This window comes from Mesoplodon densirostris, chromosome 15, assembly GCF_025265405.1.
Source record: "Mesoplodon densirostris isolate mMesDen1 chromosome 15, mMesDen1 primary haplotype, whole genome shotgun sequence".
NCBI classification, from domain to species: Eukaryota; Metazoa; Chordata; class Mammalia; order Artiodactyla; family Ziphiidae; genus Mesoplodon; species Mesoplodon densirostris.
In genome coordinates, this window is record NC_082675.1 from 33,997,238 (window position 1) to 34,010,628 (window position 13,391).

Below are 13,391 nucleotides of genomic sequence, written 5' to 3' on the forward strand. Positions count from 1 at the left end.
TATGCTGAAAACCACTGCTGTTGTATCTTTAAGCTTTCATTGTAGGAAAATATTTAGTTCAGTGATTATAATTAGAGGCCTAGCCGTGGTATTCTGCAAAGTATCTATAATTTTGACTTCCTGTTTCTTATTTCTGTTTAAAAAAGAGGCTATGATTGAAAGTTTAAAAAATAAATCCACATTGAATGATTCCACGTGGTACATTTTGTCTCTTGCAATATCTTTCTCCAAAATGGGGCAGGACAGGGATTTTTTTCCCCCTTTGAAATGTCTTATTTGTTCCTCATTTAAAAGGAGCATATGAGGACAGTGCTATCAAAATCTGTCAGCAGGTCATTCCAGAGAAATTCCAGATGCTCCTCTATAACCTCTTGCAGGCAAACAATTAAATATAGTACTGATAGCTTTTAAAATACATACCTAGGAATTTTAAATACCTCTCATAAAATTATATTGCTTATCAACAAGAGGGTTTATTTTCTCATAAAATTAGATTACTTATCAACAAGAGGGTTTATTTTCAAAGTTCCATTCGTCTAGAAACTTTGAACTTTTCTATTATTATTTTTAGATGACTTTACCAAAATATCCTTTTGTTCACTATTCTATGCAGTCGTGTGCTGTACACAGAGACAGGCTCGGTAGCTAACGTATTGCCCCTTGAATTATGCCTATTTAATACTAAAGGAAGCAATAAAAAGATGAAAGGAAAAAAAACTGTTCTAAAATAACATATTTAATGTCCTTTTAAATTTTATATGTTAAAGACACTATGACTTCAAATACTTAATTCTTCACCAAGATATTCTGAAGTTGACTTTTCAGGATTATTTACCATGTTATAAAAGTTCAAATAAAGCTACAACCTTATGTTTATTTGTGGAATAAAGACATCAATCTAGGCATAACTGGGCTTTTCAGATTCGTAGCTAATGCAGTGACCCATGTGTATTTCCTTTCTCTGTATCAGGCGGCACTTCAGTAGGGAATATGATCAAGAAATTGTCAGACATGGAAGTGAGGATTTATTCCTAACTTAATTTTTTTTAATCTTAACATTTTCATTTTAATACTCACTTTTACAGTATTGCAGGTCACTGACATACGAACACTACTGAAAGGCCAGAAAGCTCTTTATGCCACTCTTGCATATTCTGTGTTTGTAGAAATGAGAAATGTTTGAATCCTAAAAACACCGGAGATTCAAAACATAATCTGTTACTCTTGGGAAATAATTATTAAATGTTGAGATGGCTTCAGACCATTTTCCAAATTAATAGGCACTAATTTACTTCTTCAGAAAAAAAAAATGAATGAGTATTATATGTGTAGCACAAGAAAAGAACTCTCTTCCTAACTTGCCTTTTTGGAAACTGTCTGCTTCCTCTTCTCCAACCCAACCCCCTTTATTCAAACAGACCAAAGAAGAAAGAGAGATTTCTGAAAAGGTTCTATTTTTGCAGCAAGGAAGCTCTCCATTCTTTGAGTCTCAGGTAAAAAACAAACATTAAGGAATTTTCCAGAAGGAAATTGCTCTTCAGATTTCAGTGTCATTAAAATGTCTGTAGTTTTTCCTTTCTTTTTAAAATTTACCTTGTTTGCCATTAAGGTAGGTATATCATTTTTGTTTAGATTCTGGGGAGGGAAGTAGGGAATTTTGTTACTATTTTAGTTATCTGTTAGCTGTCATTTCTTTGTGGCTTTTGCTCCTAGGTGATTATATCTGTGTGTGGTCATTGAAGCATTATAATTATACTTTGTAATGATATTATTGGACCTTTTAGTACCTCTTTCACCCATAGAGTGATGCTAATTTAGATGACCTTGACTGATTTTGAAAGTTCTGAACTTTTAGTGGTTTTCCCACTAGCTGAGTGTGATAAAGAAAATTCAGGAAGGAGGCTCTGTGGTTACCTCTCGTCAAATCATTTTCCAGAAAACTGTCCCATCGACCCTAGAGGTTATTTTTCAATTCATTTTGTTTAATCCGGCACCAGCCTATAGATGGATCTGTAATCCTTTTTCTTAAGGCCCACCTATTTCTAGATTCAGGCTAGGATAAATAAAAAAGTAGCAAACGTCCAAGTTTAAAATGTAAACCAAGGTGCTCCCTCGCTCCTGGCTTGGTTTCTCTTCCCTCTGTAACCTGTTAGACTAGTTACCTCCTAGCGTCCTGGTAGGCTCCCCAAATACAGAAGTTTCATAACTTGCATTTCTTCTGCCTTATTGGAACTAACACTAAGAAAACTGGCAAAGAAACTCCTGAGACGATGAACTTCGGTTGTAAATAAAATCGGAACAATGTACAGACCACTGTGACCTATTTCTGAGAGGCTCCGACAGTGTCCTAACAGTGGGAAATAGTTCATTACAATGCCTGGAGCACAGGTGCACTGAATACTTATTGGATAATAAGTGCTAGAGTGGATTCTGTCTCCCATATAAGGAAGTATAATTCACAAACATGGAAAATGGTTTTCACAGAAATTTGTGGAAATGCTGGCACGTTCTCTGTGAGAACAACAGGTGTGAAGTACAGTGTTCTGTTTCACATGGAAAACTGTCTTTTCTATGTCCACACAAGTAAAGCTAAATAACTTGTACAACAGCTTCAAAAATGTTGTTTAATCTTGACATACAAAATGATCAGACATTTAGCATAAGATCAAATATAGTCTTTGCAAAATTTACCACCAAAGTATTTCAAGAGATCTGAAATTGCGAGTCTACACACAGACCGTATTCCAAGTTGCAGGTTAGAGTTAATAAATTTCAGATGGGAAGAGATTGCAGCCATAATTAATAAAAATAACCCCAGCCCTGTGCAGTCACCTCCCAGGCCTGAGTGTAGCTCTCACCCTGATTGCCTTAAAGGATTCTTATTTTAGAAGTGAGATACCATCAGAACTTCTAATTTAGCTTTTATATTCCAAATATAGGGCACAGAGGACTGGGTTATTGTAGACAAAATACCCACTGAGGTAGTTGATGGTGATTCAAAAAAGATTGTGACGTACAAGGTGGTGACCGTGAGCACTAGAACTGATGACATCCCCGCCGACTCGTTAGGATCTAGCGCCATTGAAGTGCAGAGCTTCGAAGACTTGGCCCGAGAAATGCACTTGAAGGAAGAGAACAAACAGAAAATATACACACTCGGAAAGTCCTACGATACCGTGTCCGGAAAAATTGTCACTATGACAGGAAAAGTCAAAGAAGGGGAGAAGGTGGTGTCCCCCTCCCCTCTTGAGCCAGGACTAGCCGAGTCCGTGAAGACCCCCCCTGTCCTGGCAGAGTTCGAGGTCCTGGGAGCCCTCACCGAGGACAGGACCAGGAGGGGGCCTGAGGTCCACACTCCAAAGCGGAGGCTGTCGGAGTCGCTGGCCCCCATCAGGGAAGCCGAGTCCCGGCAGCAGAGCCCCGAGGATGATGCTCTTGAGAAAAGCCACGTGCCCGGGAGGGATGCCAGTCTGGAGGGCGAGCGGCTGGGCAGAGCGGAGCCCGAGGCCGAGGCCGAGACCTTGAAGGTGGGGCCCTTCAGTCCCCGCAGGAAGAGCCTGTCCAAGTGGAGATACTCCCAGGAACCGGCCGTCACCGTCGCCACCACCCGATACGTTGTCACAGAGTCGGCCACGTCCCAAGTCGTGGTAACCGGTGCCGCCTTTGGGCCGCCGTTTCCGATTCCAGCATGACGTTTGCCGAGGCAGCCCTTCCACCCCGAGCCTTTCCATTTCTCTTGCTGTTTGGCTTATGTTGAGAGCCGCCAACCCAAGCTTTTTTGTTGTTTTCATGGTTAAGTCACTACCGCGGTCTGACGTGAGCATTGAGATACCTGCCGTTTTATTTCCAGCTCTTGTCCCCGAGGTGGGGTGGTGCTGCCGGGGCTTGAGGTGCCGGTGCCGGGTGAAAGGATCCACTTCACCCAGCACCGCCCTAACCCCAGGAACTCTCTCCGCTTTACCAAACCAGAGCCCCTGCTCACCCCGATTTGCTGTTGATTTCCCATTCCTGTGTGTTTCCAAATCTGTCTGTAGATCCCTCCATCCCTCGCCCTGGGTCCCACGCCTACAGTTCTGTCTAACCAGCTGTGAATGAGTACATGCCCTCCTGTGTCCCGACCTCTGTGCTTGACTCTCCATTTCTCTGTTCACTCAGACTAAACAGTCTTCTGGAGAAAAGCTCATGGATGGCTCTGAAATCTTCAGCTTATTAGAGTCTGCGAGAAAACCGACAGAATTCATAGGAGGGGTTACTTCCACTTCTCAAAGCTGGGTGCAGGTGGCCTTTTGTTTCCATCCTCGGTGTCTCTATCTCTGCCTCTTTGCCTTTTCTTTGTGCCTTTTTGGGGGGTGTGTGTGTGTGTGTTGCATCCAAGTGGCTTTGCTTTAAACACCTGAGAGGGGTCTTCACTTACACCCCTCTGTGCCTGTCCCACGTTTGCATCACGTGTCTTTAGTTCCATTACAAGAACATACTTCAGATGTTCGGAAAGCAATCGTGCTGAGACGTCTTAACAGCATTTAATTTCTTAAAGCATTTTATGTCACCTGTTAGGTCTAAGGAAGTAGCCCAAACCAATATGCATGTGCTCCAATGCTTTCATTTTGTTTTGGTTTTTTAATTGTTTAATTGCACTCTTGTTTCTTTTGCGACATCCGAAGAAGCAGCACAGGTTCGAGGCTATGTGTCAGGCAGAGGGCAGGCATCAAAGATTCTGGTGGGGGGAATGAAAGCTAATTTATATTTTCTCTAAGCGTTGCTGGTTATAAGCACTGGTACCGGCTTTAGGTACCCTGGTGAGTGGCTGCATTTTTTTTTTTTCCTTTCTGACCTTTGCTTTGTGGAAAGTCACACTGACACCACAATTTTTTTTCCGTGCAGAAAACGGAAACCAAGACGGAGTCTGGCAAAATAGAGACGGAAACAACCCAGCGCCCCCAGCCACTTAGCACCCAGAAGGTTGTGCAGGAAACGGCATTGGTAGAGGAAGGACATGTGATGAATGTGTATGCGAGTGGGGATGCTTCTTACGCAGCTGGAGATGACATGGATGCTGTGACCCAGGCAGCATCTCCTGATGCTTCTGATGTGAAAGGGAAGGAGGTCTCTGCTCTGACTGAGGGAGCGAAGGAGGAAAAAGGGGAGGTGGCCGACAAAGCTGTCCTCGAGCAGGGAGAAGTGGCACCTGCTTCCCAAGGGCCAGAGGAGGAGCAGAGTGCAGCCATCCACGTTTCTGAGGCTTCGGAACAAAAACCTCATTTTGAGGTAACTAGCGGTTAATGTTACTTTTAGTGCTGAAGTAAGTCCCTGAAATTTAGTTAAGCATAAAGGCAGGGCTAGGTTTAATTTTCTTCCTTTTCCAAGAGCAGTTTGTTTCTCCTCTTGTTGCCTTCTTACATGGCAATTATGGGGTCTCCATGCTGGTCTGGGGTCCCATGCAAACATATATAATGATTATTCACAATCTAAAGTTCCAGGAAATGGTTTCTACTCTCTTTGCAATTACTGTAACTGGCTGGCAGTAAACCTGGGAGATGCATAGCCTGCCAAGATATTAGAAAACTTGATAAATTTATTTCTGATCAGTGTACTTATCCAGAAGGACCAAAACCAGGCTTGCCCAGGCACCAAGTGCTAGAATTTATTCTTTATTCTCTTTTATTGAAATTCCTGAAGTACATGGGGGTGAGGTGAGGGGCAGTGGTTCCATGTTTTATTACTTGTTCCTTCTGTCTAAGAAGTTTTTCAATAAAAGGCTAATTTATGATTTTTTAATCTATTAAAATTAGTTTATGAGATAGAGGAGAGGGAATGTAAAAAAGTGGTTTTTTTCAATTTCCTTCGAAATATTTTCTTGCACCTGGAACATTCCATATGAATTCTGGGAGACTGACATGTATCTGTTGTGTGCCTCATTCCCCAACTGACCCCCATGTAAAATGTAAACATTTATTTCATACCAACCTGTGCTTATATATATCCACCAAGAGGGGAGGGAAAAAAACAAAGGTATGTGTTTTCAAAATTTAATAGCCACTCTGCCTGCTTCCCATTGGTATAGTCATCAACTGTGAAGACAGAAGCCATCAGCTTTGGCAGTGTTTCACCAGGAGGAGTAAAGCTAGAAATTTCTACCAAGGAAGTGCCTGTAGTTCACACAGAAACAAAAACCATAACATATGAATCATCACAGGTAAGACAGTCTATGAAGGCCAGAGCCCTGGCACCTGTTTTACCCCTTGAATGGCTTCGTGCATTTAAGTGTCACTACATGATATTTAATTTGTGAGACTCAGAGGACCCAGCTGTCTCTATCAAGAATGGTGCAGTAATTGTAATTTTATTACCAATCAAGGAAGAGCAGGTGACTTAAGCAGGTCTTCACATAACTTGAAATGTAGAAAGAGGCTCAGAAATCTATCTCCCTAGCCATAGATAAGGAAGAACACTAGCTCAACCAGCCCCTGCTCACATTTCTGAAGTCCCACCTTTTTAATGAGGGTTAACAATGGCCAAGTTTGATTCAGTCTTTAGTCAGTGACAGCTCCCAGATGCTGATGGAACAGCACAGTGATTGTGCAGATAGTTAAATCATCATCATGCCCTAAACCAAGAGAGCAGACGTCTGGAGAGGTAACATCAATATTCAAGTGTGGCGTCTCCCCCTTTGCTTGCTTAGGTTGATCTTGGTGCTGATTTGGAGCCAGGTGTGCTCATGAGCGCACAGACGATCACATCTGAAACCACTAGCACCACGACCACCACCCACATCACCAAAGTAAGTGGAGTGGGAACGGATACAGGAAGGTATCCATTCAGAGCTTCTGGGTTGGGCCGCACCAGCAGATAGGTGAATATCAGGATGCCAGGCAGCTGCATGGGAGCTCTCACGGCTGCTGTATTTGTGGTGCATCTGTCCTCACATGCCAGGTTCCGTTTAAGAATATGCATTCTGATGCCCTTTGCATAACCCTTAACTCCAGTGCATGGCATATGGTAGATGTTCCAGAAACACCAGCCAGCCAAACCCGAAGGACCTCTATTCTGGCTTCACTTCTGAAATTAACAATTGTAAATAACTGCCATAGGATTCTGTTTCAATTCTTAAAGAATGAATGATGCAACTTAAAGCTGTGTCAGCATTTTCCGCCATTTCCCCCAGTCAACAGCGATGGTAAATTGATAATGCTTATCTGTTGCTTTCAGACTGTGAAAGGAGGCATTTCAGAGACGAGAATCGAGAAGCGAATCGTCATCACGGGAGACGCGGACATTGACCATGACCAGGTAGCGTGTGAGAGAGGGTAGATACTCTGGCAGGGAGACAGAGAAACACTAGCTGGTCGTACTCTTCCCAGAGCTGTCCTTCTAGTCCAGCCTGTAGTCTAAACAGTTTTCTGAATTAACTTTCTGATATGCAATGTATGACCGCCCCCCCTTTGCAGTCATTGTATCCCATTTGTAAATTGTGTATATAAATCTTGCTCATAAGTCTCCACCTGGCTCTGATCTTGCACGTCCCACCTCCTTTTTGTCTTTGCCCTTCTGTGATTTTCTGGGGATAGGCACTGGCTCAGGCAATTAAAGAGGCCAAAGAGCAGCACCCTGACATGTCAGTGACCAAAGTAGTGGTCCATAAAGAGACAGAGATCACCCCTGAAGATGGAGAGGATTGAGCCCAGGTAAGAGGTGGTGCTGGTTCTCTAGGCTTGGCCTTGGCTGGCATGTGGCCCAGGGCTTCCCTCTCTCCCTCCCCCTGCCTCTTCCCTCTCCTTTTTCTCTCACTGGCATTTGCAGGGCTCTGGGTATCAAGAGGATGGAAAATTGGTTTGCGGCTGCTGGTTTATTTCATATTTGGAGGCTCCATACTGTGGACTTTTTACATCCCCTGCCAGTTAGAGGATAAAGAGAAAGTAGAGTCTGCTTGCATGGTCCTGTGCATGCTCCCTCTTAATGCATGCTCTGTGCTCCTCTCATTATCCACATTTGAAAGGTCAGATCTGGTTTCACTTGCCATGTAGCCTAATCAGAACTAAGATGGTTTTGTTCTGAGAGGTGCAATTTGTGTGTTCCAAATACTAGGGAAATAAAATATAGCCCGTTCTCCTTCTGTTGGCAGCATTATGCCATTGTAAGCTTTCTCTTCCACTGTGTTTGGTTCTAGCCTGTTTATGTTTTTGTTTTTGCTTTGTTTTACAATTTGAGACCAGAGCACTCACTCTCATTGTGGATGTCATCTATTCCCTGTATGCTTTGGGATGATGTTTTTCCCGAGTGTAGTATTGTGTCTCAGGAGGAAGCAAAAATACAGTCTTGTGGTCCTGCTTTCCTCCAGAAAGCGCGTGCCTTTCCAGCCACTGTTTGGCCGACATCACGAGCAGACAGCATCTTCTGTGTGTGCACAGACTTGTCATGCATACTAACCCGCCCCTCGAGAACTCGAGGGGCCCTGAGCATCCCTGGAAGGCTTTGAATGCTGAATGCAGCTCCTTGCGCACTTGGTTATGTGATAAAAGTCTCTTAAATGCTTTACATGTATAAATGAAATAAGTACGTTCTCTAACATTGGTTAATGTTGATTGATGAGTGGCTTCTCTCAAAGGAAAAAAAATAGAAAAATCACTCATTATATTCAAATTAAGAAGCTAATTTGGAAGATAGAAAGCAAAAAAAAAAAAAAACCCAAAAAAGAGTTCTCTTCAGTGAGTTCAGCCACTTGGGTGGCGATGTGGTTATTTCAGAGAAAGTCTATCAGTGACGTACACTGGTATTTTACAGTATCTTGTCAAAAAGAGCATTTTATAACTGTACAAGATACTTTTCCCATGACCTCGATCTGAGGGAAACTCAGATGTTTTCAAATGAGTAACTGATCAAATCTCTCTTCTACAGGAATAACCTAGGCTGCACCTGAAGCCAGTCATGCAAACCATTAGAAAAACCAGAGTCTATATGGAGTTTCCTCTTCCAGCCCACTGATTTGTATCTGCCCATGGACAATTTCAATCCAGAAGAACTGACCTTGACCATTTAATAAAGACACTGGCAGAGATCTTCCCATAATAAAGCAATCTGAGTCAGCATCACTAAACTGATATTGCATGAAGCAACAATACAATTACAAAACAAGCAGCATTTTTACGTTTCACACAGTGTCTAAGTTCTCAGCTACACCTGCACGTTCATAACCAGCAATAGAAACCGTGATCTCATGTAACACATAAAACAATCCATGCCTTTCATAGCTGATTATTATTAAAGTCTAAACAAAATTGCCGTTTCTTAGGTGACAGATCTTTTGTTTACAGATCAACAAAGATTACCCTAAACTGCTAGAAGCTGTCTAGTCCAGTGTGTCAGGTTTTTCCCAGATTAGATGTGCCAATAACCGAGTTTATTCATTAAATAACTTGAATCTTGTACTTATTTCCTCTGGTTTATTACTCTTACCTGTCAGCAGTAACGACTCTCCGATCCTCTGGAAATATTTAATGCTCACAATCCTGCTTTATGTAATCTAATTTAACCGTTATAAAGTAGTACTGACTTTAGCATATTAATGTGATTTCTTCCCCGTCGTCCGCTTTGGTCTGTGTTCAGTCTGGAAAGCTTCCCAGAGTTCCCTAACAAGTCCTAAATATGTAAATTGTCATTATTTTGGAAAGAAAACCTGTATTTTTGTTAGTTCACCGTATGATGAAATTTCACTCCGGGAAAACCCATTGGGCTTCTGTTGCTTTGTTTTCTTTCTTCATTTCTTCATTTCTTTGTCCTTGTATTTTTTTAATGGATTTTTCTTCTTTTACTTGAAAAAAAGTGTTTTATTTCCAAATCTGGTCCATATTTGCAGTCTAGTTCAGAGCCAAGCCTTAAACTGTACAGAATTTCCACTGTAATAAAACTATTTAGTGTTTAGTTATAAATAGCCTTCAAAAAGTTATATTCTCCATTTCACTGTCAACCGCATCGCACAGCCATGGTGAATGTATGTTTCCGCATAGCAAAATAAAAATGGTAAATGCATTTAAACCTCTTATTCTCTAAGTGTACTACTTTCAGGATTGTATGTGTTTGGCCCAGAGCTAACATTTGCATGACATCAAAGGCCTCATTCATCTTCAGGGTAGAGAAAGCCTGTCTTTTTCCAGGATAAAAAGTGTAGACAGATGGGGAACAAAATACGTGTAGATAAATGGTTGGTTGCCTATGCAGGCCTTGAAAAGTACAACTAGTATCACAGAATCTCATTTTCAGAGTTTTCATTTTTCTGTTAGAAGAGAGGCTGTGCTGTAACCCCAGTGTTTCTGGGGGGTTTTAATCTACCAGAGAGACACCTCTGCCTCACATCCTCTCCAGAGACGAGCAGGTTAGCAGCTGGGTCTGCAGGGCGGTGAGTGTTCCTGCAGCTCATTGACATCCAGCTGCTCGCATGCCGGGGACTAAGAATCAGCCTTTCTCTTACCAACCGCCCACCTAACGCCTAACTGCATTCGCTGGCATTTCTTACCTCACTTCTGGACTTTTCAAAAAACTCTAAAAAAAATGTTTTATTCTCCCTCAGAAAATTACTAGATTTGACCACAGAGCTTAGTTTTACTGAGGGGAGTCAGTCTTGTCATTTATCTCTGAAGGAGTTCTCAGTTTGTCCTTACTGTCAGTACTAAGTATTCATTTTAGGAACTGAAGCAGCATTTTCATTGTGTTTAAAGCCAATCCAAAGAAACGTGTTGAGAAAAATCAACACTTTATTGATATGAAAATTAACCCTTTATTGATATGCCTGCATCTGATATGCTTACTTTGTGTCCAAAAAGTTCACTCTTTTATTTTTCTAAGCTTTTTATTGAGGTATAATTGACATATAGTATTTTCTCGGTACAACATAATGATTTGATATTGTGTATATATTCTGAAATGATCACCACAATAAAGCTGGGTACCACGGTCACCATACATAGTCACAGTTTTTTTTTCTTGTGATGAGAACTTCTAAAGTTTACTCTCAGCAAGTTTTAAATATATAATACTATATATTTATTTCTATTATTAATTATAGTCACCATGCTGTCCATGTTTGCCGTGTTTACCAAACCTAGTGTTTTCAGGTTTCTCTGTCCTCAGCAGTGAGGGCTCATTCTTTCTTGGGGTTTTTTTTTAATAATTTTTTTAAAATTTTATTTATTTTTGGCTGCATTGGCTATTCGTTGCCGTGCGTGGGCTTTCTCTAGTTGTGGAGAGCAGGGTGTACTCTTCGTTGCGGTGTGCAGGCTTCTCATTGGGGTAGCTCCTCTTGTTGCAGAGCACGGGCTCTAGGCATGTGGGCTCAGTATTTGTGGCTCACGGGCTCTAGAGCGCAGACTCAGTAGTTGTGGTGCACGGCCTCAGTTGCTCCGCGGCATGTGGGATCTTCCTGGACCAGGGCTCAAACCCGTGTCCCCTGCATTGGCAGGTGGATCCTTAACCACTGCGCCACCGGGGAAGCCCCATTCATTTTTATAAAATTCTACATTATCAAGGGAGTTACACATTTTCAGCTTTCTTTTCCTTCTATTATGCTCCTCAGAATTTTTCCAAACCACTCCCACATACTTGGGTGCTTGTGACAGCAGTGCCCTATTTCTAGAACCAAAATCTGTGTCTGCTTTTCACTGCTTTAATAACAAATTACCACAAATTAACAGCACAAAACAGCATGCATATATTATCTCACAGTTTCTGTGGGTCAGGAGTCCAGGCATGGTTTTACTGGGTCCTCTCTATAGGATACCATCAAGGTGTCAGCCGGGCCTGGGGTATCATCTGGAGGCTTGACTGGGGAAGAATCCATTTCTTTTTTTTCTTTTTTCTTTTTTTTTTTTTTTAATTTATTTCTGGCTGCGTTGGGTTTTCATTGCTGTGCGTGGGCTTTAGTTGCGGAGAGCGGGGGCTACTCTTCATTGTGATGCACAGGCTTCTCATTGTGGTGGGTTCCCTTGTTGCAGAGCACAGGCTCTAGGCGCACAGGCTTCAGTAGTTGTGGCTCACGGGCTCTAGAGTGCAGGCTCAGTAGTTGTGGCGCACAGGCTTAGTTGTTCTGCGGCATGTGGAATCTTTCCGGACCAGGGATCGAACCCGTGTCCTCTGCATTGGCAGGTGGATTCTTAACCACTGTGCCACCAGGGAAGTCCCAAGAATACACTTCTAAGTTCTCTTTGGTTGTTTGCAGAATTCTTCTTCTTCTGGTTGTGTAGGGCCCTTGGACGCTTGCTTCTTTGAAGCCAGAAATGGAGGAGGATACCCTAGAGTGAGTCTGCTAGCAAAACACAGAGTATTATACAAAGTAACGTAATCAAGGGAGGGGCTTCCCATTACCTTTGCCATATTCTGTTGATCACAAGCAAGTCACAGGTTCTGCTCACAGCACCAACAAATTTAAAATTCAGATTTGGAGATTAATCAGTCACTATCTCACATTCCCTAATCCAACAGTTTTAAAGCTAGATCCCACTAATGTATAAAACTGGCTTGTGCTTATTGCTAAACTCTTAGGAAATCTCAGAACATTTGTTTTTAGCCAATACTACTAATACAGAAAACTGTTGCGTTGTGTGAGGTGTATAAAAGACCCGTTACTACACTTGCAGAAACTGAAGATTTCTACTACAGTTAGCTCTTGGCCTCCCAGAGAAGAAATGTTTGCTTCTTAGTTTGCTCTAAGATTCAGGTCCAGAGTCATAAGAAAACAGGAATTTGTGGGTCTCTCAGATGAGCAGAAAAACAAGTTACAAACCTAAAGGCTTTGTGGTCCAGCCTACTGGTAACCTGCAGTTCCATGATAATCACACAGGGATCTGCAGAAACATTCGTTGTGGAGTTGCCAAGCCCTAAAAAATCTTCATGATGTTTTCTCTGGAGTCATAGAGTGAATTACCAAGTCGAGGGAATAGCCCTCCTTGCATGCTTTCTGTCCACTGCGGCCAGCATGGAGCTCAACCTAGTCGTGAGGCCCCAGCCTGTGTGGACACTTCTGCTCCTTCCTCAGTATTGCGATTAATGGATGGAGCTGCACTGATGCTGAGACATCACTGCCCCAGCGAGAGAAATGAGGGCAGCGCTAATAATGTGGAGATTTCATGCAGTTTCACTCTCCCAGAAGAATTTTCCCATTCTCTCTTCCCTGTTCCTTTCAGATTTCCCAGAACCACCATGTCCCTCCTGCTGGACACAGTGAGTTAGATCATGCACCTTATAGAGTTGTTCAGTCCATTTTTTTAAACAATTACTCTAATCCATTTCCTTCATTCCTTCTATTATGTTATTTTCTAAGTCAGCATCAATCCTAGCTATTTTTAAAAAATCAACATGGAGTCTAGAACAGGGATCTAAAATTGCCCTAACTTACCAATGAGGGT

The 13,391-nt window shown here is 42.2% G+C and overlaps 1 protein-coding gene across 5 annotated transcripts in view; it reads left to right on the forward strand.

The window, feature by feature from the left end:
• Positions 1-10,029, forward strand: part of EPB41L3 (erythrocyte membrane protein band 4.1 like 3) — a 141,114-nt gene extending 131,085 nt beyond the window's left edge. For 2 of the 5 annotated variants that reach the window (XM_060118981.1, XM_060118982.1), the window contains exons 15-22: positions 1,419-1,493; positions 4,156-4,278; positions 4,882-5,265; positions 6,062-6,193; positions 6,680-6,778; positions 7,207-7,287; positions 7,566-7,682; positions 8,893-10,029. In XM_060118981.1, coding sequence (XP_059974964.1) covers positions 1,419-1,493; positions 4,156-4,278; positions 4,882-5,265; positions 6,062-6,193; positions 6,680-6,778; positions 7,207-7,287; positions 7,566-7,676 — 1,005 coding nt within the window. In that variant the 3' untranslated portion in view covers positions 7,677-7,682; positions 8,893-10,029. Of the gene's footprint in view, positions 1-1,418; positions 1,494-2,939; positions 3,648-4,155; positions 4,279-4,881; positions 5,266-6,061; positions 6,194-6,679; positions 6,779-7,206; positions 7,288-7,565; positions 7,683-8,892 lie in introns of all 5 variants that reach the window. The other 3 variants (XM_060118985.1, XM_060118983.1, XM_060118984.1) reach the window with 3 other exon arrangements.
• Positions 10,030-13,391: the final 3,362 nt, after the last annotated feature.